Raw genomic sequence first — 27,177 nt, 5'->3', positions numbered from 1 at the left:
TGAGGGTTAATAATAGCTCCCGTCGACAGAGCAGCTCCCCACAGGCAGCGCGCATCTACCCCCTCGTTTTGTCTTTGTAACAACCCAGCCAAGAAGGTCTTGCCTTTTACAGACGAGGGGGCGCAGCCGACGAAAGCAGGACTGGAACCCTGGCCTCAGCTTCCAACACCCGCGTGCTCCCTTCCTCCCAGTATAGCCAAGGCCCCTCCGGTAGGGAGGCCGGTGTTCCTGGCGGTCTGTGAAGCCGCTCTGAAGGCGATCCCAGCATGTGTTTACCATGTGTCACTCACTGGCAGCCTGGTTGGAAGCAGCTCCCAAAAGACTGCCGTGAAAGACAAAACTGGTGTTTCCTACAACAGCGGTGTCACCATCTACAGCCTTCCCCCATCCCAAACTGTAGGCCTTTTGAAAACGTGTGCGTTTCGGGCTAATGGGGCAGACCGACCCACGGGTCATCTCCGTGCCCTCGCAAACAGAACTGTAAGGTCTAAGCTCCCGGGACAAAGAGGAGAGAGCGGGGAGCAAAGGAGAAACAACCCTCCAATGTGAGAGGCTGCAAAGCTGCTGAACCAGCCGCCGCAGCCTCAAGAGACCAGAGGAAGCTTACAACCTTGACCTCAAGATGGCACCCAACATGCTACTGCGTGGTTATCCATGCCACAGAACTCGGAAGGGCTCGGGACAGGGAGCAGCGGGGGCTGTGGGAGGTGGGGGTGCGAGGTGGGCAAAATGCCACTGAGAGGAGCAGGCAGACCCCTCCCCCACCTCATGCAGTCTCGGGACACTCCCCCCACCCCCGCGCCCACTGTCGACAGAAGACTGAGATTTCTGTCCACCACATGCAGGCGGATTGAGTGAACATTCCAGCCCCTTCCCCAGCCTCGTCACTGGAAGACAGGCTGTCAGACGTACAGCCTCCAACCAGTCCTCCTTGCAGGAAAACCAGGGCCTCTCACTGGAGAAACGGTTAGCCCAAGAGAAGGGCAACAGATACGCTTAGGAGAATCCCCCCCAAAAACACGTGGCTGGTCTCTTACAGTGAAGGCCACCAGCCAACTATCCCCAAACGTGCCCATTGTGTGCGCGCGCACACGGCTTCCATATAGGGAAGCTAGCGCCTTGCTCTCAGGTATGGGCAATGATGGAAATGTCACCAGGCATTTGACGAAACCTCTAACTGGGACCAAAACACAGAGAGAAAAAAGGAAAAAGACGAAGCAACAGGAGAAAGGCTAAATAAAACTGGTCTAGTCACGCAACTGGGTACCAACATCAGAAAACAGAGACTGCATTTCCTGCAACATCACAGATGAATCTCTGTGACACAATAGTCAAAAAAGTAAGAGCCAGCAGTTGGCACGCCAAATTAATACCATTTTTATACAGCTCAAACCCAAGCAAGGGTAAATACCATAGCATTTAAGCATATATACATTTGTGATAAAACAACACTATTTTAAGACTACGACGTAATAGAATCAGAACTTGGGCAGGGGGGGTCACCCGCCTGGGAAGGGAGGCAGGGAAATGGGAGAGGAGTTTACAGGTGGATGCAAATTATTGGTGATGTTCTTGGGCGGGGGAGAGAAGATGGCGAGGGGTTAGTTACCATGCTTTGTGACCCACATGTGTTACATACAATTGTTTACAGCTATTACATAATATGTTTCCTTAAGGATTTTAAAAAGTAAAAATGAAGCCTGGCTGGCTCAGTTGGCTCTTGATCTCGGGGTGGTTAAGTTCGAGCCCCACGCTGGGTATGGAGTTTACTTAATTAAAAAAAATTTTTTAAGTAAAAATAAAGAGAAGTCAACGTAAGCAACAGAACTTTAAAAAGAAACCATGGTGAATACAGCCAGTGAGATCAAAGAGGACACTCGGTCGTAAGAATGGAACATTCAGAGAATAAGAAAGAAAACTCAGAAGCTACAAATAGGACAGATAAAGTTCAGAAAGCCTGGGCGGTTGAACAGTTCTCCCAGATACATCAAAAAAGACAAAGAGATGAAAAATAAAAGGTAAGGAAAATGGCCAGACATGGGCACAAGGCCCCACGTCTGAATAACGAGTTCCAGGGGATAGAGAACAGGCGAGAAAACAAGACCCGCCCTGAGGAGCATTTTTATGATGCTAAGACCGCATCTCTAAAAGTGGCAGTGGGACAGAGCGAAGGGCAGGAAATCAGATCACCCCTGACAAGGGGGGCCCTGGCTGCCTGGTCTTTCCAATTCCAAGGGCACTGCTCTCCACTCTGGGAGTCAACGTTCGACAGCTTTATCAGGAAGCTCCTGCAGAAGATCCCCCACGTGAGATATTAACCACGAAAGACCAAATCACAGAATTCAGGAGACAGGGGATCCAAAGCGGGAGGGAAAGAGAGGCCCAAGAGGATGGGGAAGGAGACCAGGGAGCAGCCAGTCCTGGCTGGAGCGGAAGGAAAAGGGACAAGGGACAAGGAGGGGTGCTGCCAAGAAGAGATGAGGCCCTACCTCTCTGATGGGTTCCCATGTTTTAAGAGACATGTGTTGCTGGAAGAGATCTTGGGGAGAAATCAGACCTTGTACAGAGAAACTAGTATTTACAGAGTCACAGCCATCGGAATGCTGAGTACGTGAAATTCGGTTGAGCCCAAAAGAGAAATAGGACTACCTTGCAAAGGGGAGAGAGGAGCAGGGGACGCTTTGTGAGCCTCCACTGCCCCTGCTGTGAGGCTGTATAAAAATGGTATTAATTTGGCGTGCCAACTGCTGGCACCACACCATATGAATGTTCCATTCTTACGACCAAGCAGATGCCCACACTGAAACCCAAGGCCCAGTATCGGAAGCCAGCTTCCCAGACACTGTTCCGAGGGGCAGGTACTCACGGTGGGGAGACGTGAGTGGGAGGTGGGGGGCTGGTTCTTTTTTCATACTGAAAGAATTTTGATTAAGAATTGGAAACAAAGGGGCGCCTGGGTGGCTCAGTCGTTAAGCGTCTGCCTTTGGCTCAGGTCATGATCCCAGGGTCCTGGGATCGAGCCCCGCATCGGGCTCCCCACTCGGCGGGAAGCCTGCTTCTCCCCCTCCCACTCTCCCTGCTCATGTTCCCTCTCTCGTTGTGTCTCTGTCAAATAAATAAAATCTTTAAAAAAAAAAAAAAATTGAAAATAAAGTGCTTTGAATGAAAGAAAACGTGCAAAAAACAATGATTACCTTTAGACAGTTTTTATTTTAAAATTAAATACATTCAAGATGTACAACTTCCTTTTTTTCCCCCCTTTTTGTCGTTCCTTCAACAATTCCAAACTGTGATAACCATAAGGATCACATGGAAGAGTGTTTATTCTCCCTTAATAACTGTTTTTACTCCCAAGCTTCTCTCATCTCTGATCATCTTCTTTAAGTTTATTAATTTTTAAGTCATCTCTACACCCAACCTGGGACTCAAACTTACGACCCCAAGATCAAGAGTCACATGCTCTTCGGACTGAGTCAGCCAGGTGCCCTCCCTGACCTTTTTTTTTTTTTAAGATTTATTTATTTGAGAGAGAGAGAGAGAGAGAGAGCAGGCTCATGCAGGGGGAAGGAAGGACAGAGGGAGAAGAGTCTTAAGCAGACTCTGCGTTCAGCACAGAGCCCAACGTGGGGCCCGATCCCACAACCTTGAGGTCATGACCTGAGCCAAAACCAAGAGTCAGAGGCTTAACCAACTGCGCCACCCAGGCGCCCCTCCCTGACCATTTGCTAATGGCAGAACCTAGGAGCATGGCTCCCACCTGGGCTGGGAAGTGTCAGGTGGAGGAGGCCCCCAGCCTCCCACTTCCCCAGAGGCTGCCTGGAGCTGTGGGGCCCGGCCGGGCACCCAGGAATATCTGCAAGGGGAGCCTTGAGCCCCTACCAGGCACTGACTTCTTTTTCCTTATCACCCAAGCTTTCTCACCCAGAAACTTTCTGACTTGGCTTCTGAAATCCCTGCTGACGCGTGTTCTGTAAAACGATTTCACCATTTCCTCCAAATTTCGTATTTCTATCACATACCTACAAGCCAGATCAAAGTGTGTTTTATATGAATTGCCTACATTCAAAATTCAGGCAACAGTGCCACCCCGTTCGAGATTACCTGATACCAGGAGCGAGGGAACACTAATCTTAGCCGCTCTGTCCCTCTCCCATACCCCCAAGGCAGCCCCCCCTTCAGAAAAGGACAGGGCTGACTACATAACAGCCCAAATCTGCTGCCAAGGCAGAAACACCTACTTGGAAACAGGCTTCAAGATCGTGGCCAAGAAAACAAAACTCAGCCCGACATGTAAGTCACATGGCACGGCGGCTGTATCCTGCTCATCGCTGTCAGCAACCACTGGAGAGAGCAAACCGAAGCTCTCCAGGCCGCCAGGGATGCCTTGCAAGTGTTCTGTTGCTCAACCCCCACCCTGTTTTCTATTTGTTGTGCATTTAAGAAGCTACTAGAAATTGTTCTCATCCTTTGAGTTAGGCACATTCCGTAGGCCCAGAGCCTCACTGCCCAAAAGTGAATTCTGAACCAAATCTGCCCCCCCCCCCCCCCACCAGAGGCCTAGCAGGCCGAGAAAGGAGGAGGAGAAAAATCAATTACTAGTCAGTCCCCACCAACACTGGACAATCCTTTCACCATCTGGAGCTGAAAGGACCTTCCACTTTGGAATTCTTCCTCTCTATAGGAAGTTTGCCACCAAATATTAAAAGCCAAAGGTGCCAAGTACTGCATGACTCACATTTTTCATTTGCCCACCGAACATTTGACGTGGAAGTTACTCACACCCAGGAGCAGGCTTTTGCCTTAAAAATACATTATTCAGACTGAGTCGGGTTTAATGTGGAAGCAGATATTTTTAATCTCATAAGGCGGAAAAATCTCTGGGGAAAAGCGTAAAAGAAAAATATAAACAACCTAACATCAGTATGTACCCAGTGACCCAGACATCATCGCTCACATGGTGACATAGGACATCTCAGTCTGGATTAGTACCACTATTATTTTTTTTTTTAAGATGTATTTATTTATTTGAGAGAGAGAGAGAAAATGAGCTGGAGGGGAGGGGGGAGAGGGAGAGAGAATCCTAAGGAGACTCCCCACTGAGCACAGAGCTCAACAAAGGGCTCGATCACACAACCCGAGATCATAACCTGAGTCGAAATCAAGAGTCAGACGCTCAACCAACTGAGTTACCCACGTGCCCCACTATTATTCTTTTAATATAAGGCAGTCTCTATAGGTGAGCTGCCGGCACCACAATACTTTCCTTGACTTTTTCAGGCTAAGAAAACTTAGCATACTGTATCAGGCACTGTCCTAAGCTGAGTCTTAACAAAAACCCCATAAAGCACGGAGTTTTCCTATCACCCTTTGACAGAGGAAGCAGGTTAAGGGCCCAAAGTCACACAGCTCATAGATGGAAAAGCACAGGTTCCCAGTCAGAAGGGTCATCTGCCCCCCAGGCCAGCGTGCCCTCAGCCGTAAGGGCAGGCGGCTGGCGATGGGCTCTGGGCACATCCAAAGGCAGTCCATCTAGAAAACCCCATGTGCTCACACTGAGAGCAGTGCAATGAGCAGAGGAGAGGCTCCGCGAAGTTCACTGTCCAAACAGGTGTCTTCCGCCTTGGCCCCAACATTTGCTACGGCACAGGTGAAGGAGAGCCTTCCCCACGGGATGGTCGGTGTAGGCATCTAACCTGAATGTACTCAGGCTCACCGTAATGAGGGTCAGGGCTAAGTCCAGCGTGAATCCCTACATTCCTCAACAGTCTACATGTGCAAGCGGCCTCTACACCACCCGGCCTGCAATTCTTCTGTCTTTCTGGTCTTCTGCTCCCAAGCTGACACCTAGTCCTACCACAAGAACTTCCCTTGCCTTCTTCCAATGTGTGGTTTTAATGTGTTAGGACCTTGAAAAGCAGATGATTGATATTATTAGAACCGAGGGTACAAAAGGAGCTGGGGTTAAGAGAGGTTAGGGAGAGGGCCCAAGAGCTGCCCATGCCGAGCAGCCCTGACTGTGGGCCATCCTCCCGCCGCAGGCAGGCAGCTCAGCCCTCTGACTGCTACCCTGTGTTCTGGAAAGCTCTACAGGGAAGATCAGGGAGGAGTCACTCTATTAAAATACGAATTAAATAAAACCAGCCCTCCCTTTCAAGAGGATCTAAACCAGTGCTTCTCAAATCTTAATGTGCATATGAATCACCTGGGGATCTCATAAAAATGCAGATTCTGACTCAGGAGGTCCGGGGTGGGGCCTGAGATTCTGCACTTCTAACAAGCTCCAGGGGATGCCCAAACTGCTGGTTCCAGGACCTCTCTGAGTAGCAAGGGTCTAGATTTAGACCAGTGCTATCCAACAGAAATACAATATGTACACCACATAAGTCGTTTTAAATGTTCTGGCAGCTAGCCCCAGGTCTAGCTAGCTGGCCTCCTCTATTCTGTCCCCCACCTCTATCCCCATACCACGGGCTAGGGCCAGTAGGTGTTAGCCAGGAAGTGATCAGCATTTTATCTGTGTAGGAAAAAAGTATGATGAACCCCTAAGTACCCATCTGGTCCCTCAGCTTCAACAACTGTTAATTCATGACCAGTCCATCCCGCATCCTACCCCTATCATGAGAAATTTTTTAAAAGCTACCAACGCCCATGCCAGACCAGCAGAATCAGTATCCCTGAAGGTGACCCATACCCCAGGGGATCTGCTGGCTGATAACATCAGAGGCAGGGAGCCCTAGGAAAACAGGTGTGACTGGAGCAAGGACTTCAGGGTGCCTAAGGGGCCTTACTGCACCCCAGCCCAAGCCCTCTAGCCTAAGGCAGGCCCCTCTCCACCAAACTCAAAGGCTGATAAGCTGTGGCCTCTCTCCCCTCAAGGGCAAGGGATCAGCTGATACCCTGGTGTCCAGGCCGAGGGGACCACAGGTCATAGGGAAAAACAGCCAGAAGGAGAGCAAACACTAGAAGAGAGAAACCAACAGCCTAGCCCAACAAGCTGCACAGAGAAAGCAGAGTCAATGGATCCGACGGAACCAAAACTTAAAAAGGACACAGTCAAAGCCAGCAGACAGGAGAGAGAGGTTGGTGGAAAGAGGACAGAGAAACTGACTTTAGAAACGGAGAGGAAAAAACAAACACATGAGTGGGTCTTAATAACTTCAGGAATAATCCCGATTCTGAATTTCAGAAAAATAAAACAGACTGTACAGTTTTAAAATCCAGCAGGGGAAAAAAAACCAATAAAAACATCACAAGAAAAGATACCCTCCCCAAAAATAATGGTAAAAAGAAAAACATAAGATAACACTGCAGAAGTCCTAATATAACCACAATGACCCTAAATGTACACCAGTTAAATTCACTAATCAAAGACAGACTCTCAACCTGAGTTTAAAAAACAACATCCCACATTGTGTATCTAAAACAAACACACTGAAAGCAAAAGGATATGGAAAGGCTGGAAATAATGTTAGAGAAAAAAGCTTTATCGGGAACACAGAAACGAAAAACAAAAGAAAGAATAAACAAGATCCTTGTAGCATTGGCACAAATAGAATTTAAGGTGACAAACATCATACAGGAGGAAGAAAGAGTCTACATATATACCAGGAAGAGAAACTGTTAATGAGGAAAATGTAAAGACCACACTCATATGTGCAGCTAACAATACAGCCTTAACATAATAAAAAAGGTATCAAAACTATAGGAAGAAAATTAGCAGAGACATGTTAGAATTAAGTACCACGAATAAGCTCAAAAAAATACACAGAAAATTTTATCCCCAAACAAAAAACACATTACTTCTGAGCACATATGGTTCACAAAAGTCTACCAAGTGCAAATGCTCCCAAAAGGTCTCTTGCATATTTATTCCAAAGAACTCGGCGTCATGTGAATTATGTCCTCCGACCAAATGCAATCAAAACAGGTATCGATAGCCTAAGAAGGTTTTCTCTTTTTTTTTTAATGTCAAAAATCTAGAAATTAGGGGCGCCTGGGTGGCCCAGTTGTTAAGCGTCAGCCTTCGGCTCAGGTCATGATCCCAGGGTCCTGGGATTGAGCCCCGCATCAGGCTCCCTGCTCAGCCGGAAGCCTGCTTCTCCCTCTCCCACTCCCCCTGCTTGTGTTCCCTCTCTGGCTGTCTCTCTCTCTACCAAATAAATAAAATAAAATCTTCAAAAAAAAAAAAAATCTAGAAAATATCTACTATTAACTAACCCTTGCGTTAAAGAGAAAATTATAAGGGAAATTAGAAAATGAAGACAATTTTACAAACTGAATAAAAATGGCAGCACTAAGTGTCAAACTTTGTGGAGCATTGCTAAAGCAATTCTTAGAAGAGGTATTATGGCTTTGAATACATTGATCAGAAAACAAGAAAGAATTTAAATCAAAAAGCTGAGCATTCCGAAAAAGAAGTCTGGAAAAGAGAGCGGCCTCTAAGAGAGTGAAATGAAGGCGAGAAATCGGTGACATGAACAAATAACAAAGACAAAGAGGTCAAGAAGGGCAAAAGCTGGGTTTCCTTGAGGGATTAATAAGACAAACAAAAACTCTACATGAGACTGAAAATAAGACGCAGATAAATTCAGAGACAGAGAGTCTAGAAAGACGATGCAAAACAGCTAGCACTAAAAACCAGATTTGCAAAACTCATGAAGGTATTGTGAACACTCATACAAGAATGAATGTTAAGGGGCACCTGGGTGGCTCAGTCGGTCAAGCGTCTGCCTTCAGCTCAGGTCATGGTCCCAGGGTCCTGGGATGAAGCCTCACATTGGGCTCCTTGCTCAGCGGGGAGCCTGCTTCTCCCTCTGCCTGCTGTGAACCACCCCCCCACCCCTGGCTTGTGCTCTCTCTCACTCTCTCTCTGACAAATAAATAAAAATCTTTAAAAAAAAAAAAAAAAGAATAAATGTTAAAACCTAGATAAAATGGACATGTTTCTAGAAAGTTATCAAATGCCCAACCTGGCTGACAAAAGGCTGAAGACTAATAAAGTGAAATGCTGAATGCCTGCCAGCCATGCTCAGTCTCAGGACCCATCCCTACCACACAGAGGCTACAGAGACCATCCTCATCTTAGAGGAATGATTCCAAAACAATTTTCACCCATTTTATACAAGACCCATCTAATTTCAATTCCAAATAGGTAAGGCTAAGAAAAGTATAGGCCAATTTTATTGGATAACACAGATGTAAAAACTCTACAACATATCCAACCATATTTTAAAATCCAAGACAAAAAGGAGTTTACCCCACGATGTAATGCATGATTTGGCCTCAAAGCATCCATCACTGTAATGTAATTTATCACACGCATGGACTGAGGGACAAAATTGCATGGACTTGAAGAGATTTTAAGAAAAAGTATTTGCTAAAGGTCAACACCTATTTATTACTTAAAACAAACAAACAAACAAACTCAGAAAAGGCGGGGAAAGGGACTCAACCTGATTAAGGCTTCTACCAAAAATCCCCTTTAGGCACATCCCCTTGGCGACCAGGGAAGAGCAGGCCGCCACCACCCACCACGATGCAAGAGTCCCTGAGGTTCTGGCTGACCAAACAAGTCACTCTGGCTCAAGGAGTAGAAGGAAAGGGACAACAAAAGTGTCACTTTTTTGCATATATTATCCCCAGAGAAAGGCAAGAGTCAAGGTAATCAGAAAACTAGGAAGAGATGCAGCAAGCCCACCAGTTTCCAAATCAGTAAACGAAACCAGTTGTCTTCCTCCACACCACAATCATCAGTTAGGAAAAAAAAAAAGCTTTTTATTTAAATAAGACACCGGTCACAACACTACTACTACTTCTAATAAAGCATTCAAGAAACCTTTTTGGAGAAGGAAAACCTAAACAAATGGAGAAATATCTTTGTTCAAGGATGGGACAACTTAAAAGTTCTTCATTTTGCACGCCCCTCCCTCCCGCCACCAGATTAACCTGTATATTTCATCCAAATCCAATAGAAACTCCAGCAGAATTTGGGGGCAACCAGACAGAAATGTGCACGAAAGAACAGCAAACCTTGAGTTGCCAAGGTATTTTGAAAAAGAAGAGCAAAGAGGATAAATTCCCCTGATCAGAAATTAAAACGCATATAAAGGCTCTGTAAAATGGTGTGATAGTAGTGCAAGAAGACAGCCATGGTTGGGGGGGGGGGGTGTGGAACAAAAGAATGACCCCAGAAACACACCCACATATATATGAGGACAGGACATATAAGAGGCAGCTTCCCAAAAACCAGTGGGTAGGAGACAGGACTGCTCAGCAGGTAGTGTTGGAAAAACGAGCTACCTCTCTGTACAAAAACCATCTTTGACCCGAAGATCTAAACGTGAAAGACCAATCTATGGCTATCAAAATACGAGGATCTTTGGGGTGTCTGGCTGGCTCAGTCAGTAGAACGTGAGAGTTCCACAGCTCAGGGTTGTGAGTTTGAGCCCCACATTAGATGTAGAGACTACATAAATAAACTTAAAAAAAAAAAACAAAACAAGTATCTTTGTGATTTCGAGTGGGGAAAGATGTTCTCAAGATGGAAATCACACCAAACCTGAGGGTAAAAGTCTAATAGATTTGACTTCATCAGAATTAAGTTTTTCTACATATTGAAGGACACTACAGACAAATCAACAAGGGAGACTGGGAAAAGATTACCTGCAACAGCAAAAACCAACAAAGGATTAGCATAAAAAACATACAAAGAACTCTTGCAAATCAACAGAAACACGGTAAACCATTAAAACAACACTATAGGACCAGACAATTTACAGAAGGGTAAATCTGAAAATCTAACAAGTATAAAAGAGGTCGATAACAAGTATGAACCTCAGCGGTGATCAGAGAAAAATCACACAACACTGAAGTACCACTTTAAAACCATCAGAATGGCAAAAAGTCTCCAGGAAGTGCTGACATGAACGTGGAGAGCGCGATGGCGCCTCCGCTCTGGGAAGCAATCTGGCGGCGCTTAGTGAAATTAACAGCCCTTTTCGATCCGGACTCAGCAATCCACTCCTGGACCATCCATCGGGCGAGGCGTGTTAAGGATGCCCAAGGCATTCGGGTGCTGGAGACCACAGTGCGGGGCCGCCCCCACAGAAATGCACACAGGAGCTGGGGGGTGCTACAGACTGAACTGTGTGTCCCCCAAATTCATACAGTGAAGCCCTAGCCCTTGATGTGATGATATCTGGAGGTGGACTTTTGGGAGGTACTTAGGTTTAGAGGAGGTCATGAGGGTGGGGTCCCCATGCTGGGATTAGCAACCTTATAAGAAGAGTCACCGGGATGCTCCCTCACTCTCAGTCCCCTCTGCCGTGTGGAGGATGCAGCAAGAAGATGCCTGTCTGCAAGCTAGGAAGAGGATGCTCACCAGAAATGCAATCTGCAGGCGTCTTGACCTTGGCCTTTCAGCCTCCTGAACTGTGAGAAATAAAAGTGTGTTGTTGAAGCTACCTGGTCTATGGTATTTTGTTATTATCTTCAAACGGAATCCAAAGCTGCTATCATGAAGGACGACCAAAATATGTAGGTAGGAACACGGACAGATCTCAAAACCAATGATGAGTGAAAAGGCGGGAGAGAAAGATGTCCAGCACGATGCCAGACAGGAATGAAGCTGCCTATGCCTACGAAGCAGGCCACACAGTTCACAAGAACACGGCCATGTAAAGGCATACTAAACACGTAGTATGGGGGCGGGGGGACCAGAAATGGGGATGGCGCATAAAGGAGGAAAAATTTAATCAGATGAATCATGTCTGCTGCCGAGGAGTGATGTAGGGTGAGAGACACACACACACACTCTCGCACAAACACGCGCACACACACCCTGGAGGCAGGCAGAAAACAGGGATCCGGATTTTCCTGCCCACCGTGTACAAATGAGTGTTAAAACTCTTACAATTTGACTTAAGGGTTTCAATCTTTAACATGACAAAAACAGTTGGCAAGCTGTTCCCAAACTCTGAAAATGACTGTGAACTGAGTTGGTAATGGCCCCTTGCGGCCATTCCACTCCGGAGGGGTCATGACACACCTATCTGAATAGACAGACCCGCGCAGACACACGTACACAGCTGAAAAAGATTTGGTATTTTGCTGTAACTTATGGAACCTGTCAATTTCATTCACAATTTACACCAGCTTCTAATTATACTTAACTGAATATTAACCATTCTAATTGCTTAATGCTTTATTGGCTCCATCTAAAGTATTGAGGGACATCTGGCTTGGCAAATGGGATCCTGCCTGCAAGTACGAGAGCGAACTTGGAGCGCACATTCCTCCTCAAGCTCTCAAGTCTACTGTCACCCAGGACCCAAGCATCTCAAAAGCATCTCTCCGAAGTCCGCACCAGCAAAGAAGTCAAGAGAAACTTCCTACCATCTGGATGGTAACTGTAATATTCCTGTTTCGTTCGTGTCGCAGACGGCGGGGGGAAAGGTGACTGCAGGACTGAGGGCCCAGGCCCCTTCCGTCTTCCTGCTCCGCCACCCCTGCATCTGCCCCATCCCAGGGGACCCCCTACAATGCTCGGATTGGTGGCAGCAGGCCCCGGAGCCTCCTCGCCCGCAGACCTGTTCATGGACTTTGTCCCGACTCATCTCCTCTTATGAGAGAAGAAGCACTTTCTCATGAGCAACTCTGACACTGCCTGTCTCTGTGGCCAAAACAAAGTGAAATCCCCACCGCGTGGCCAGGGGAAGGCACTGCCAGGACAGTTTAGACAAACTTCTAGTTTCGTCCCAGAGCAGCAAAGAGTGAGGAGGCAGGCAGGCACGGAGGGGAGGGGAGAGACCCTGGGTGGGCAACTAACAGGGACTGCTCTTGGCCAAACACACAGCCTTTTCACAAGTCCCTCTGTCTCTCACACTGGTTGCAAAGCGAGGCAGCCTCACCACGCCAGGCCCCGAGGAGAAGGCCGGAGGAAGACCAGAGCAGAGCAGAATAAGATGGGAGCAGCCTGGGCATTAAAATGAACACCCTGGGGAACAAAGAGAAGCTGCACACAAGAGGTTTCAAAAAGGACCAGACTCAAAACTGTGAACAGAGTCCCCATCTTTGACCCACCATTTCCACTCCTACATACGTACCTAAGAAAACTGAAAACATACTTCACACAAAACTTGCACACGGATAGGTGTTCATAGCAGCATTATTCATAAAAGCCCCAGGGCAGAAACCATCCAAATGCCCATCATTTATGGCAGGATAATCAGATGCTGTATATCCATACCATGGGATATTATTCAGCCATCAGAAGGAATGAAGTATGGATCCGTGCCACAACGTGGATGGACCTGGAAGACATTACACTGAGCGAAAGAAGCCAGACACAAAAGGCCACATACTGTATATGATTCCATTTATATGTGAAATATCGAGAACAGGCAAATCCATTGAGACAGAAAGTAGAGTCATGGTTACACAGAGCCTGGGGTGGGAAGGGGGAGGGGAGGTGCTGGGCAGATGTGGGGGTCATGGCTAACAGGAGTGGTGACAACGTTCTACAATGCGATTGTGGTGAGAGTTGCAGAACATTATGAATACACGCAAAAAAAAATGAATTGCACGGTTTTAAAAAGGTTAAAGCAGTGAATTTTATTATGAATTTTATCTTAAAAAATAAAGAGAAACAGGGGCTCCTGGCTGGGCTCGGTCGGTAGAGCATGCAACTCTTAATCTTGGGTCGTGAATTCAAGCCCCATGTTGGGCACAGAGCTTACATTAAAAAAAAAAAAAAAGGTAAAAAGTAACAGAACAGAGGTACTGCGCACTGTGTAGAGGAAGCTGTTCTTTGAAGCATGTTCAATAGGAAAAAAATGTTTTCAAGAGCACTCTGCACCATTGTGCACCCCCCCCCCCACCAAAATGGAAAACTAGTTGTACACTCAAACGTTTCCAGGTCATACTGTCCCTTAAAAAAAAGAAATCTGTAAGATTTTCAGACATCCTAATGGCTCTAACCCAAATAACAGCCTCTGTTCAAGCTTCTGAAAACAGGGGCTCCTTGGCTAACACAGTCCACTCCGCACACCCAACGGGGAAGGAATATGCTGGAAAACTCAGACAGCATGAAGAAAACCTGTCTGTTTGAGACGTAAGAATCAGCTTTTGGAAAGACGCCCTGAGCCCCTCGAACAAACAGCAGGCATCTCGAAGACACAGCACACTGGCCACGGATGCCCCACGCAGGCGCCTGTTCCAAGCCCATTCCCAGGAGCCTCCGTGGAAGAACAGCTGGATGGCAGGTGTGTCTGGGGTACGGAAGGGCAGGCAGGCAGCTGTGCAGGGACAGGGCTTCATCCCCGTGGGAACATGGCACCCCCCATCCTGGAGCTGCCCGTCCCCCATCAGGAGATGTGGGTGCCTCAGGGGCAGCGGTCAACTGGGGTATTTCTTAGCTGGCCCCCCCCGCCCTGCCCCCAGAACTCCTAACACAAAGTAAAACCACCCCCACGTGCGAAACGGAGGGCGACTTGCTAGGAAGTCCGCAAACACAAAGCTCCAGACTGGCATCTGAGGCTCCGTTTACTGGTCCCAGAAGCCCCCACTCCCACCTTTCCTGTTCACCCCAAGGTGGTTCTCCCACCTTTCCTTTTCTCCATAGACCGTCTTAGCTGCTCTTTGACACTTCCCATTCCCCTGAAAGCAGCCACCATCCCGCATCCCAGGGAAAATGAAGAGAGCTCACAACAGGGCCCTCAGCTTCCTTCCAGCACCCCAAACTTACAAGTGAGTCCCTCTCTTCAACCTGCCTTTGCATCCCAAAACAGCTCTCCCGAAACAGCCCTCCCGCACACCAGCACTCGCCCTCCCTGCACTTGCCACACGTCTCCATCTTGCACCTCGGCTTGTCCCAGGGAGCCGCTCTGGGAGAGGTGGGGACTGGAAGGCACCCTGGCCTGCCCCCAGGGCACAGGTGGGTCGGGACGTTGCACAGAAAGTGGCTGTCCTGAGAGGTGGCAGGCATGAACGCCCCACCAGCACCTACCTACCTGACTTGCCACCAGGTATCACGCTATAATTAGTCATTGTAATTGAAGCTGAACGTAATTAATTACATAATTTCAAAGTGTTCAAGTTTAATTCCATTAAAATTACATCATGAAACTGGGGAATTACAAAGGATTACCGACAAAAAGCAAATAGGGAAGAATAAAGAAACTCCAGGCTGACTCCCTGCACATCTGAGTCACGCCCAACGCTCAAGTACAGGGCAGTCACCCCACCTGCTTTTAATAAACCCGTGGGGCCCAGCCAGGCGGCAGTGTGCAAGGGCCAGCGCCAGGCGCTAGGTGACACCAGCCTGCTGGACACTCAGGGTCAAATGGACCAGAAGGCCACTCCCTCCCTGCCCTGCTCCCTGTCCCTTCCCCACACTCAGGTTCTCTGCTGACATCTCGCCCACGGGTGGCCCCTTCTCAGTCACATCCCCACGACCCCAAGGGCCCTGCCCCCAAACACCAGGGTCCAGGTTCCTCCCTCTTCTTCACCCCACACACTCAGGCTGGTATCTCTTCCCCTGCCCCTCCCCTTCCCTCACCAGGAATATACCTTCCACAGAGTCTCCTCCCCCCTGCTTGTCTTTACCACCTCTCTTTCCCTCCTCACTCTGGTCGGCCCTTCTTGTGACTCAGTGGGACTTTGCACAGAGGTCCTGCCCTGTCTGATCCAGGCCAGGGCACATGGAATATGGAATTTACATATCCCTTATGTTTACTTTCTGTCTCCCTTGCTAAAAGGTAAGTTCCTTGAAGGCAGGGGTTTTCCCGCTGTTCTGGCCATCAGAATTTTTGTGCTAGAACAGTGCATGGCCCAGAGGAGGTGAAGTCAGTCAATGGAGCAAGATGGCCGAGGACCATCTTCCCAGACCCCTGCCCTTAGAACCTGACATCTGGGGATCCTGGGTGTCCTGCGGTTCTCTGACCAGCAGAGCTGGGGGCTTATTCCTCCCGGCACCCCAGGGGTGATCAGGCACCATGGAGACAGACTCCCTTGACAAATGAATGAATGGCCCCAACAGTCTCTGAGTCACTCCAAGACGAACAAAACTGCCGACAACTTCTCTCTCACGTATGCTGCATTATTTCTACCACTGCACCTTTTTGTATATATTTTTTTAATTTGTAACTTCATTACCAAAAAAGCTGCATCATCCAAAAAAAAAAAAAAAAAATCAGACATGTAAAAAAGTCATCCGAATTCAGAGTAGCCTAAAAGCTCCGTTTTTCCACGATTCCCTGACTAAACTAAGATGAGATCTAAGGAGTAGATGGGATGGGGCTTCTTCTTCCGGGACAGACGCCCACCTGCAGACCCCTTACAGAACCAGTCTCTCGCTGAACACACCCCAACATTGCCTCTGATGTCTAACTGAGGACGGAACCCCGTGTGGTTGGGGCTGTGAGGTGATGCTGCTTGGATTTGAACCCAGCATCCCTGCAGTGCCTAAATCAACTGGACTCTTGGAGGGCTGAGCAAGCAGGGATTTTGTTCTGGCTATCACAGGGCGAAATATAAATATTAGGCTCTAACGGCAAACTGTTCCCCGGCCCCAGCTTCAGGCCCCATGTCTCAGAGAAGAGTCCTGGTTAGAGTCGCGCTCCCCAGCCCGCCACAGCTGGACAGGGCATGCCCCCACCACCACCACCAGCTCCTTCCCTCCCTCCATCCCTCCTTCCCCATGGCCTAGGTCCCATGATCAGGCCTCTCTCCTGCCTACCATTTCCCCAAATCTCTTCCAGCACATTCGCTGCCTGCACAGATGGGACATGGAGGCCAGGAGGGGGCACAGAAAGGAGGGCCGCTTTCGGCTCGAGGCTGTTGCTGCACCCCACCTATCAGAGAACATTTGCTGATGGGAACGAAGGAAGATCTGATTACCTTCCCTGGGGAGCTCTATCGCTAGGAATGGACTCTGAAGTCTCAAGGCTGGGGAGGCTCTAGGAAATTTCTCAAATCCAGCAAGGTCTCAACCAGAAGGTGTCCACCCACCGAGGTCAACACAGGTACCTGCACGCCCACCTCCCAGGCTTCATTTCCATCTCCAGCCACTCACGTTAAGTGACTTCCCCACCCCCAGGGCTCGTCTTGTCATCTTGGGTGGTCCGTGGACAGGGGGCGGGGGGGGGCCTGCTCCTGAATCCTCCCACAGCCTCATCACAAGGATCCCCCCCTTCTATGTAGGAGCCCGTCTCATGAATAGCAGGGATCAGCAGGAAAGCCATGGACCCAGGAGTCAGCCTACTGCTCTCCAGCTTCTCACCTACCAGCCAGATCCTCTCTCCTCCCCGGGGCCGATGTGTGAACGACAGGAAAGCAATCAAGGGCCCAAAACGCGCCTGCTCCTGGTCAGTACTCGGGAAATGATAGCTATTAGTGCATACTTAAAAAAGGAAAAAAAGCTGAAGCCTCCGCCTTGTCACCAGTGGACACGAAACCAGTTATAACATGCACAGTCCACCACGAGCAGCAGCGCTGTCCTTCTCTTCCCCCTCCACGGAGACATCCCAGCAGTCCCAGCTCCAGGCCTGGGGCAGTTAACACTCGGGCGGGAGTCCCACAGTTAATACTAGCTCTCCAGCCCTCCCCACCTCAAATGATGTCAGCCTCTCAAGCACCAACTGAGATGCACACAAATCCTCCATAGGATTCAACCCCCAGGATTCAAGTTCTCATCTACACTTCAACGCCAACCTCTCCGCTGAGCTCCCCTCTCCTTCTCTCCAGGGCTCAGCCCCTGAATTCCCACCAGACCCCCCCCCTCCAAATCCCACAGATCCCGCCAGGAGCACACCCTCTCGCCCAGCCTGGGGTGATTCCTCTCCCTCCTCCCTGTCCCTGTGGACACGGGCCCAGGCCCTCCCCATCAGCCACCCAGGCTGGCCCCTGGGGTCTGTGGCTCCTCTCAGCTGCCCCTGGCAACCCTCACTTCCCCAAATCCATGCAAATGCTTATGCGGCCAGACAGTGACGTCACCTCCACAAAAATATCCTAGGTACTTTCTTTGTAAATGAAGAAGCAGAGAAAGCATGCAGGCTATGAAGGCTACAGCTCTGAAGAGGGGCTGGCCCAGGGCCTTTGCCTCGCCGCTCGCCAGGCCCACAGGGCGGCTGCTGGGGGCTGAGCACCCTGGAGACGTTTCTCCAGTGCGGACAGCCGGACCTTCACGCCGCTTGCCGCTTGCTTTCTCTTTGCAGTGGCTGGGCTCTAATCATTACAGGACACACTTTCCCCGTTCTCAGGGGGAAGTTTCCTCCCATTCGGGCTCCGGGCAGAGTCAAAGAATAAATCTCTGTCACAGGATTGTTCTGCCTTATTCTATTTTTAAAAATGTGGATTTTTTTTTGTATGTTTTACGTACCACAAATACAATTACATATATTTTAACCAATGTGTGGGTCGCTTTACAAGGATGGAATTTAATAAATGGAAGTAAGTAAGAAATGCGGGTTCCTTTGGGGTATATACCTCTCAGCAGCTTTCAAAACACAGCCATTTTAATATAAGCTATCTCCCTTGCACAACTCTAAGAAGAATTCCATTTGCACTCTTAAGTGAACCAGCTGAATGCGTCTTACACCAGAATATCTGGGACTGTCCCCCTTAACAGAGGCCAACAATGCTCCCACTGCGGGACTCGCTGGGCGCTGCATACAGCACAGGGCGGGATGAAACAGCAGGTACATAACAACGTGAGGTGGAGAACAGGAGCGTGAGTGGTAAAGGACAGCCAGAAGCTATGGCGGATGCTACGTGGGGTCCAGGGAAGGGAGCCAGGCCTCAGAGACCACCAGCCACCCCCCCGCCCCGCGCTGTTCCGCTGGGATGCCCTCTCTCCCACACTTCCCCAGGTGCACAGATCTCAGCCGAGGCCTTCTCTCCGCTCCAAGGAGGCTTTCCCCAATGCGGACTCCCTTCCTCTGCAGCCCTCGGACAACTCATGACGCACGGCTCCGTCGCAGCCCAAATGCCAGGTGCCCGCTCCCCCAGGATGGCAAGTGCTGCTACCCTACCCTGCATCACCAGCGCCTGGTGCACGGCGGCTCCCGCAGCGCTGGGTCGAAAGGGAAGGAAAGGAGGGCATGAAAGAAGGTTTGATACTCAGATGTGCAGGGGGAGGATGAGAGCATTCCCCAAACTGAGAATGAATCTGGGATCTGTAATTGGAGCGAAAGGTTTAGGGAAGTGGAGCCAACCATCAGGAACTCCGCTCACCTAAGGAAAGTGGTCTCCATTCTGCACCCAAGTGAGCCACTGTGGGAGTTTAAGGAGAAAGAACAGCATGATGGGATCAATGGTTTGGGAAGATTAATCGGGCAGCCACATCTATAATAGATTGTGACCTGTTTCCAACAGACACTTTTGAAACAAGTGAAGGCTTCACTCTCAGCTCGGCTCTTGTGTGCTGGAAAGATCTGGCTCCTGCATACAACAAGCAGCCCCCAAAACTAACTGCGCACGCACAAGAGATTTATTAAAGTATTGGTGCGTTGTAAAATGACAGCATAATTACATACCAACACCGGAGCAAAGTAAAACAATCGCAAACCACTTCTCGCTCCCCTGACAATGACATTTAAGCCACAACTGGCAATACCCTTCCTCCCCCCAATCCCACGCCAATGCTGACAAATCTGAGTGGGGAGAAGAGAGACGACGGAGCAACCCCACCCCCCACCCCGGGGTGACCAGCTCCAGGTGACAACTTTCTGACTGCTTAGCACTGCTCTCCAGGCCCTAGGTGCTCACTGCCCCCCCCACCCCCAAGCTCACCTGCCACTGTGGGGTCCGTAGAGGACCAAGTCACCTGGATGGGTGCCTTGCAGCAGCCCAGGCTTCCCATCTGGCTCCCAGGTCCCCCATGTGCCTCCGGAACAGGAGCATGACCCTAAACCTGACCTTGCCCCCCCCCCCCCCCCCGTTTGGCTGAATGCTGTGACAGAACACAATATTATGTAAGGAACCGAGGCACAGCTGAAATGAAGCGATTCCAGTGAATTAATGTTTCCACGAATGCTCCTAAAGCCATAGTTTTGTTTGAAAATCATACGACTTATAACATCTCTGCCGTGTGAACAAGAAGGGAAGTTGGAAATTGATTTGCGGGGCCACTCATAATTTTAGTTGTAATTTCTGTGTGTTTGGTGACTCCAAATCTTTCCTCCTCTAAAAGGTCTGTGTTCTATGGGCAGTTGCTACCTACACGCTCAGCGAGGTCAGAGCAGAACAATGTGAAACAGAAATAATTCACTGTATACAGAATCGCGTGGGTTCAAGTTCTAGGTCAACTACCATGGTGAAAAACAGAAAATAAAGAACATGTTTCACTATTATCTGCCATACCTTTCAGAATGAAGCAAAAATGGTGATAGGAGCAACAGAATGTTCCTATTTTCAGGGTAAGGGAAAAAAAAGTCTTTTCCAAACCTAATCAGAAAAATGAAATGCACAATTCCCTCCAGCAAGAATTTTATTTTTAATTTTCATTTACATAGTATCTTTCTTCCAAGAATCTCAAAATAATGGAGCTCCACAAATACTTACAAAGAGAAAAAATACAAAAACAACAGTTGTCACAACACAGGAGGGGACAGGCTTGGCAGGGCTGGAGTTCCAAGAGGGGCAAGAAATGGCAGGCAGCGGTGAGAGCAGGCGCCCGGGCTGAGGGTGGCGCCTTTGAGGCTCTTCCTTACCAACAGCCCATGGCCTTGCTCCTGCCTGCAGCTTTCAGGCTCTGGAAGACAAGGATTTACCTTCGGTGTCATTTATTAGCATTCATCAAGCTATTCTAACCTAAAGAGCGATTTCTCCCCTAAAATCCGGAGGCAAGCTGGCCATCAACCAAAGACGCTCCCAGGTCTAAGATATCAACGGAACCAAGATGCCTAAAAGGACTTCCTATTCTTTTTGGTCTTAAAAACATAAAATTAGATGAGAAAATACTAAAATTGTGCTGGGGGGAAAGAACCAAGGTAAGAGAGACTTTTAGGAGGAAATTGGGAAGAAGCTTTTAAGCAAGTTGTTTGTTTGTTTTTTTCCAGTTGAGTGGACAGGATCCGAACGTCTTACATTTAGCAAAAAGCTGTCAACATCCAAATAAAATCTTAATGACAGTCAGAATGGCATTCCATTTCTTGCAATTTTGCAATGTTCACTTAAGAAAGAGCTAATTTGTCAATTTGTTTTTCCCTTAACCAAACTCAGAACACCTCGCAACCATACACAACTTTTTAAAAAACGTTAACTCCTTTAACTTATTGAATAAACAGGGCCAAATACAAAGATGTCTTTCAGAAAACAAGCCCCATGCTGGTATGCTCAGGGTAATGCTAAGACAGAACGAGCTTCAGAGTAAGTTCTGGTAATTTCTTCCAACATTAACTTCATATATCACAGTCAAAAGCATTGAGGGTTTCAATTGTCAGCTGAGTGGGCCCCATTGTGGCCTCCTGGGTTTTATAAAGGTGTGGGCCAACTCATTTTCACAAGTGCTTCAGTGAAAGGAAACAATCTATTCAGTTCCGTGTGAATCTCCTACCTGGCTATTTCTCCCAGTCGCTTTGTGGTGCTGGGTAAATTCCTGGGAGGAATGAACGAACACTCCCAACCTCGCTCCTTCTCCAGCCACCTGTCTGACGGGGTTCCTGAGGATGCGGGGGGTTCCTCTAGGTGGGAATCGTACCGACCAGGTCTGAGGAACTTCCCGGGTTGCCCATGGCCCAGGGCTCTAATAAACACAAAAACTCTGCCAACTGCCCTGGGCCTCCTGCAGCGAGGAAGAGCTTTCAGATTTAAATGAAGAAAATGACAAGATTTATTTCGTGCACTAACATCATCCTCTCAGAATTTAATTACAGGAAGAATGAGAATTATTTTTATTAGAGTTGTTTACTTTTCGAAGGAAAGGCCCTTGATGGGTTTTGCAACAAATTAGATGTCTTGCAGAAACCCTTGCTTGCCCTCATTGTGTTTTTTAACTGTGACGTATCATGTGAATAGGGCAGCATGTGAACTTCTTAAAAATCAAAAGTGCTTCAAAGCTGTTCCTCCTATCGTGCCCACAAAGGTGAGCGACGCCATCGGTCACCCCCTTAATCCCAGGTCACTTCCTGCAGGGACACCTCCCACCAAAGACCATTCTCCGCTACCCACTTTCTCAGAAGACAGCTGAAATGGGGACTGATTACAGCTCAGCAAATCCAAAACTGTGACAGGAACAACAGCTCAATACAAATCCTAGCTGTCCTCTTCAATAAAATCAATACCTAAACACCAACCAAAACCTGCTTCTTAAACATACAGCAAAACCAGGGCTATTTAGCTGGCTTTGAAAACTAGAATAGGAAAAATGGCCGAGATAATTCAGAGAGCCCCACCACTTACATTTGTTGAAACCAACTCGGTTTGGTGTTTGTTTTGCTTTGGTTTTTTTTGCCGGGGGGGGGTTGCTATGTGCGTTTATATCCCTAAATGTAGAGGGTTTTTTTTTTGTTTTTTGGGGTTTTTTTTTTTAAGATTTTATTTATTTATTTGAGAGAGAGAGACTGAGAGAGAGAGCACATGAGAGGGGGGAGGGTTGGGAGGGTCAGAGGGAGAAGCAGACTCCCTGCCGAGCAGGGAGCCCAAAGCGGGACTTGATCCAGGGACTCCAGGACCATGACCTGAGCCGAAGGCAGTCGCTTAACCAACTGAGCCACCCAGGCGCCCTAAATGTAGAGTTTTTAAGAAAAGTAATTTCTCTCTGAATTCTAAATCATTATCAGGGTTTAATAAAATTTACCCAAATGCTCATGTCAATAAATGTTTATTAAATCAGAAATCACAAGTGAATTCACAACTTCTTTGCCATAAATGCTATATAATACAGACATTAAATTACTTGCCTAAGTATGCCATTAAAGTTCCTTTTTTCCGCACCATTGTTTTGGGTGTCCAGACATACACAGGCATCTAGTTCCTAAAATGCCCAGCACGACTGGAACGTCCAGGTAAACAGTAGTGGGGCGTAATGAGAGGTCACGGGGCCCCCTCTTCAAAAAGCTTCAACAAAACAAATGGCCAGAAGTAAAAAGTGTCTCTGTGCTTTGCTATAATAAGATTCAAACACAGGATTCCAAGAATTCCACCTGTTTCCAATTAGATACCAGAATTGCTTGAGTGTTTAAACTACGTTCACTTGCTACTTATACAAAACAATTCTTCCGGGTTTTTTGAACGTTTTAAGTAATGTTAAAATAAGATTAAGGGTCTGGTTTAAACAATCAGAGGCAGGGGAATTTCAGTTGAAACCAAAACTCTCTCTCTGCAGCCATAATGCAGAGCTTCAGACAAAACAAGAGAACAAGATAACCCATTTCTATCTTTGACAATTACTTGTAAAATTCAGACCTTTCACAGGAAAAGCAACTATGTTTACATTTTTATACCATAAATGAACTATAAATAGGTTTTTAGGTAATTTCTAAAACAATGCAGGATCCTATATAATAAACTAACTTGAAGGTCAAGTTTGTGGTACAGGCCATCAGATACACCTGCCTTTTAAGTATGTGAAATTTACATGACGCCGAATGCATGGTGTAAAACAGGAGTACAGGTAGGAATTTGGCCTAGCTCTGTCCGATTTTTCATGTGATGAATTTCTCTTTTTACAAATGTGCCAGCCTCCCTCTAACAAATTTGTCCTTCCTTCGTTTCACTGAGGATGTTCCTTGTGCTTTATAAATGAGCTGAAACAAATACAGATTTCCTACTTCCAGCCTTGTTCGGTCTCCTAAGACAGAACTGCTCCCGAGGCTGTGCTCCTGGTCCGATTGTTGACTGCTACAGGTGGACCGGGAAACGGGGAGGGGGGGGTGGTCAGGAAGCACAGACCAGCCCTTCTGCATAGCTCCTGCAGAAACCCTGCTGGGTCTGTTTTAATTGTACACAACAGGGCGGGAGACTTTTTCAACAGCCATTAAAGGTCTCCACTGGCTCCCCAGACAACATTTTTAAGGTTAGCTCAGTGGATTAGGAGAGAGTAATTCCTGAGGGGATTGGCAGTTTGTCCCCTTACCCTTCCAACTTCCTCAGGTAGCTAACTCCTGGCAAGAGCTATGTGAAACTGGGGAAGGAGGCAAAGGGGGACTCGACAGACCCAACTGTATCAGGAGCTCTTGCATAACCCCATCCCTTCACTGCCTTGCACCTTAAAAAAAAAAAAAAACTACACATAGTTTCACAGAGAGGGAAAAAACCTTTAATCCACTGACAACGACCCCCTCCCACACCCAATCTCAAAGACACCGATATTAAAAGAACCAAGAAAACAAAGACAGCAGCTGTGTAGAACTCCTTGATGATTTGTTTCCTCGGTAGTTTCTAAAGGGTACTGAATGGGATACGTATTGTAATCAAGATAATATACTTCTGGGGAACACTGCCATAACAGGAAAACGCAAATTAAAACCCATCAGAGAAACGGACTTTCGACAAAACTGGAATTATTTTCTGATTTTGAAAAAGAGGAAAAACGTTTCAAGGTTACTTTTGGGGAGACTCCTTAAAGGGGAGCACCAGTCATCACGTAGGACTAACGCCCCCATGGGAAGCCAGTCACTGGCAGGCCCCGTCCCCAAAAGCTTCGCTCACACACAGTTACATGAGCTTGTTTTAGAAAGTGTCCTCTTTTCAAACATGTATTTAAAAGGCAAATTTATACAATGGTGTTTTTCTTGTTACCCAAAAAAAAAAAAAAAGTCTGGTTTTTACAAGTCTGGGATAGGATAAAAAACTTGTCCAACTAGTCTTAGCAACACCAAAGCACTGACACTTCCATACCACAAGCCTTTGGGACTAAAAAGGAAACGAAATAGAGCTCAATCTTCAGAAGCTCTCTTCCTGGGCACTCAGTCCACATCCCAAGGCAGCTTCAAGACCAAGCAGAGGGACAAGAACTCAGGCCCGGCTCACTGGGGCACAGCAGAGGCATGGGAGGGGCTCAACAGTCTGGTCTCCAGCAAACCCGCAGAAGTCTCCAACCTGGATCTGAGTCTAGTCTCTACCCTCAGGTGGCAGCGCCACAGCCCATACGGGGCTCTGCAGGCAACCCGATCTCTGGGTCAGGGGCTCTGGAAAGATGAGAAGAGTCTGAAACTAATGAATTCTCTCTTCTCAAACTGCAGTCTCATTGGCTCACTTACTCTGTGGGAACAGAGATGACGTTAAACTGGATACCAACTCAAAAGGCCTCTTCAGGGCCCAGAGAAAGAACCAGTTTAGCCTTATACTTGAACTCTGGCATTCCATAGCCAAATGAAGGTTCTCAGACCTGCGATGGAGTGGCAACAGGAAATCATCTAAGGCCAAATCTTTATCTACCACCCAAAGTCAATGGATGCTCCGTACAGAGAATGATAGTGATGCTCGCTCCCATAATCTGCTTTTTCAAGACCAATACCTTAAAGTTCATTCACGTAAACTGACAAGGAAACTTCCAACCCAATCCTGCAGTTACAGTTAAACATCCTCATGATATCCTGAAGCAGCTAATCACCAGCCGATTTGGGGTGTCAAAGAGTTCATAAAATCTAATACCTCTCTGGAAACCAAATCCATCTCCCATGGAGTTTTGCCAAGATGCTTAAAAAATAAACCTCACTGATGTTCGGCTAAATGTCCATTTAGGAAGACAAGGAAAAAAAATTAAGGTTTGTCCTTCAAAACTCCGCAACGGGTTTTACAGTAAACACAGGAATTAAATTATGGTAAAAGGGAGCTATTTTTACTAAAACAGGGTAGACCAATTTATCAAAAATGCCATTCGGCTGTGTTCATTACGTTCAGGAATCTAATTTACACAATAGACACTTTGGAGTAATCTATTTTAGTCAATAAATACTCAAACTCCTTTAAGTTTTAATCTTATCGGAAATACATATTTCACATAGTCCTCTTCCTAGTTAAGCGAGAAATTTCAAGAAATTTCATAACGACGATGAGTCTGCTTTATCGTTCTCACGTAGGCAGGAACAGAAAACAAGCATATACAATTAAAGTTGTCAGACTCCATTTATATAGGTTTTAATCCAATCCGCTTCATTTCATTCGAGGCTGCATCTGGAGTTGATTTGCTTCCCTCCTGAAAGTATCGTAGGTCACTATCACCGGTCCTCCGGGTTAGGAAAGTTCGGTCAAGTTTACCTTCCCGCACTCCTCAGACTTGGGCGCCGCGGCCGTCCCCTAAGGGACGCTGGGTGACCCCCGGAGCACCGGACGGCCCTGGGCCCGGGCGAGCCGCAGACCAACCTCCCCTCCGGCCCCCACCCCCCCCCGCAGCGCTCCCTGGGCTTCGGGCCCACACGCCGCTCACCTTCAACTTGGCTCCGGCTACGCACAACATCCACCTGGCAGAGTCCCGGGGCTGTCCAGGCGCCGCGAGCGCGGAGCCGGCAGGTTCGGGGTGAACCCCAAGGGTGCGCCGCTCCTCTGGGTGGGGGGTGGCAGGCAGGAACGCGCCCCCTGGGCACCGCGGCGGCACCGGGGCCGGATGAGGGGCCCCCGCATGATCCCCCCACGGCGCCCCGGGCTCGGCGCGCGGACCGTGGCCCAGCACGCCACAGTCGAGGGGGGCCCCCGGGGCTTTGCCTTCGAGAACCCGACCCGAGAAGGCATTTCGGAGAGGACCAGCCGCGCGCTCCATTGCCACCGCGGACCCTGCGGGGGGGCGCCAGGGCCCCCGAGAAGAGGGCCGGAGCGGGCGGGTCACGGAGGGCTGCGGGAGCCTCTGGGCTCGGGGCTAGAGCCGCCGGGACAGGCGGCGGGGAGGAAGCGTCCCCCACCCGGGCCAACGGCGCGCCGGGGCGCAGCGCGGGGCCTGCGCTCGGGGAAAGTTGCTGCCCTCCGCCCGCACCGGCTCCCGCCGGGCGCTCCGACCCACGGGCTCCGCGCGCCGGGCGCCCGCCGCCCCTCGCAAGTTTCCCCCAAGCGCCCCGACCCGGGTCTCTGGCCGCGGAGGGGCCAGTCCGCGCCACTCGTGCAGGCACACAAAAGAGCGGGGCGGCTGCGGGTGGCCCCGGGGCGCCCGCCCGGACGTAAACAAACCCCGGGGTCCGCTCGGAGAGCCCAACGCCGGGTGCGGGAGCGGCGGCGCGGCCCCGGCCCGCTGACAGCCCGGCGCGG

General features: G+C 48.6%; 1 protein-coding gene across 3 annotated transcripts in view; it reads right to left on the bottom strand.

The window, feature by feature from the left end:
• CUX1 (cut like homeobox 1) overlaps nucleotides 1-27,165 on the bottom strand; it is a 352,323-nt gene extending 325,158 nt beyond the window's left edge. For 2 of the 3 annotated variants that reach the window (XM_034988566.1, XM_034988567.1), the window contains exon 1: nucleotides 26,369-27,154. In XM_034988566.1, the coding sequence (XP_034844457.1) occupies nucleotides 26,369-26,698 (330 nt within the window). In that variant the 5' untranslated portion in view covers nucleotides 26,699-27,154. Of the gene's footprint in view, nucleotides 1-26,368 lie in introns of all 3 variants that reach the window. The other variant, XM_034988568.1, reaches the window with a different exon arrangement.
• Nucleotides 27,166-27,177: the final 12 nt, after the last annotated feature.

This window comes from Mirounga leonina, unplaced genomic scaffold (assembly GCF_011800145.1).
Source record: "Mirounga leonina isolate KUSES-001 unplaced genomic scaffold, KU_Mleo_1.0 Mir_454, whole genome shotgun sequence".
NCBI lineage: Eukaryota > Metazoa > Chordata > Mammalia > Carnivora > Phocidae > Mirounga > Mirounga leonina.
The sequence above is the reverse complement of the archived record's forward strand: the minus strand, read 5'-3'. Positions and strand labels throughout refer to the sequence as shown.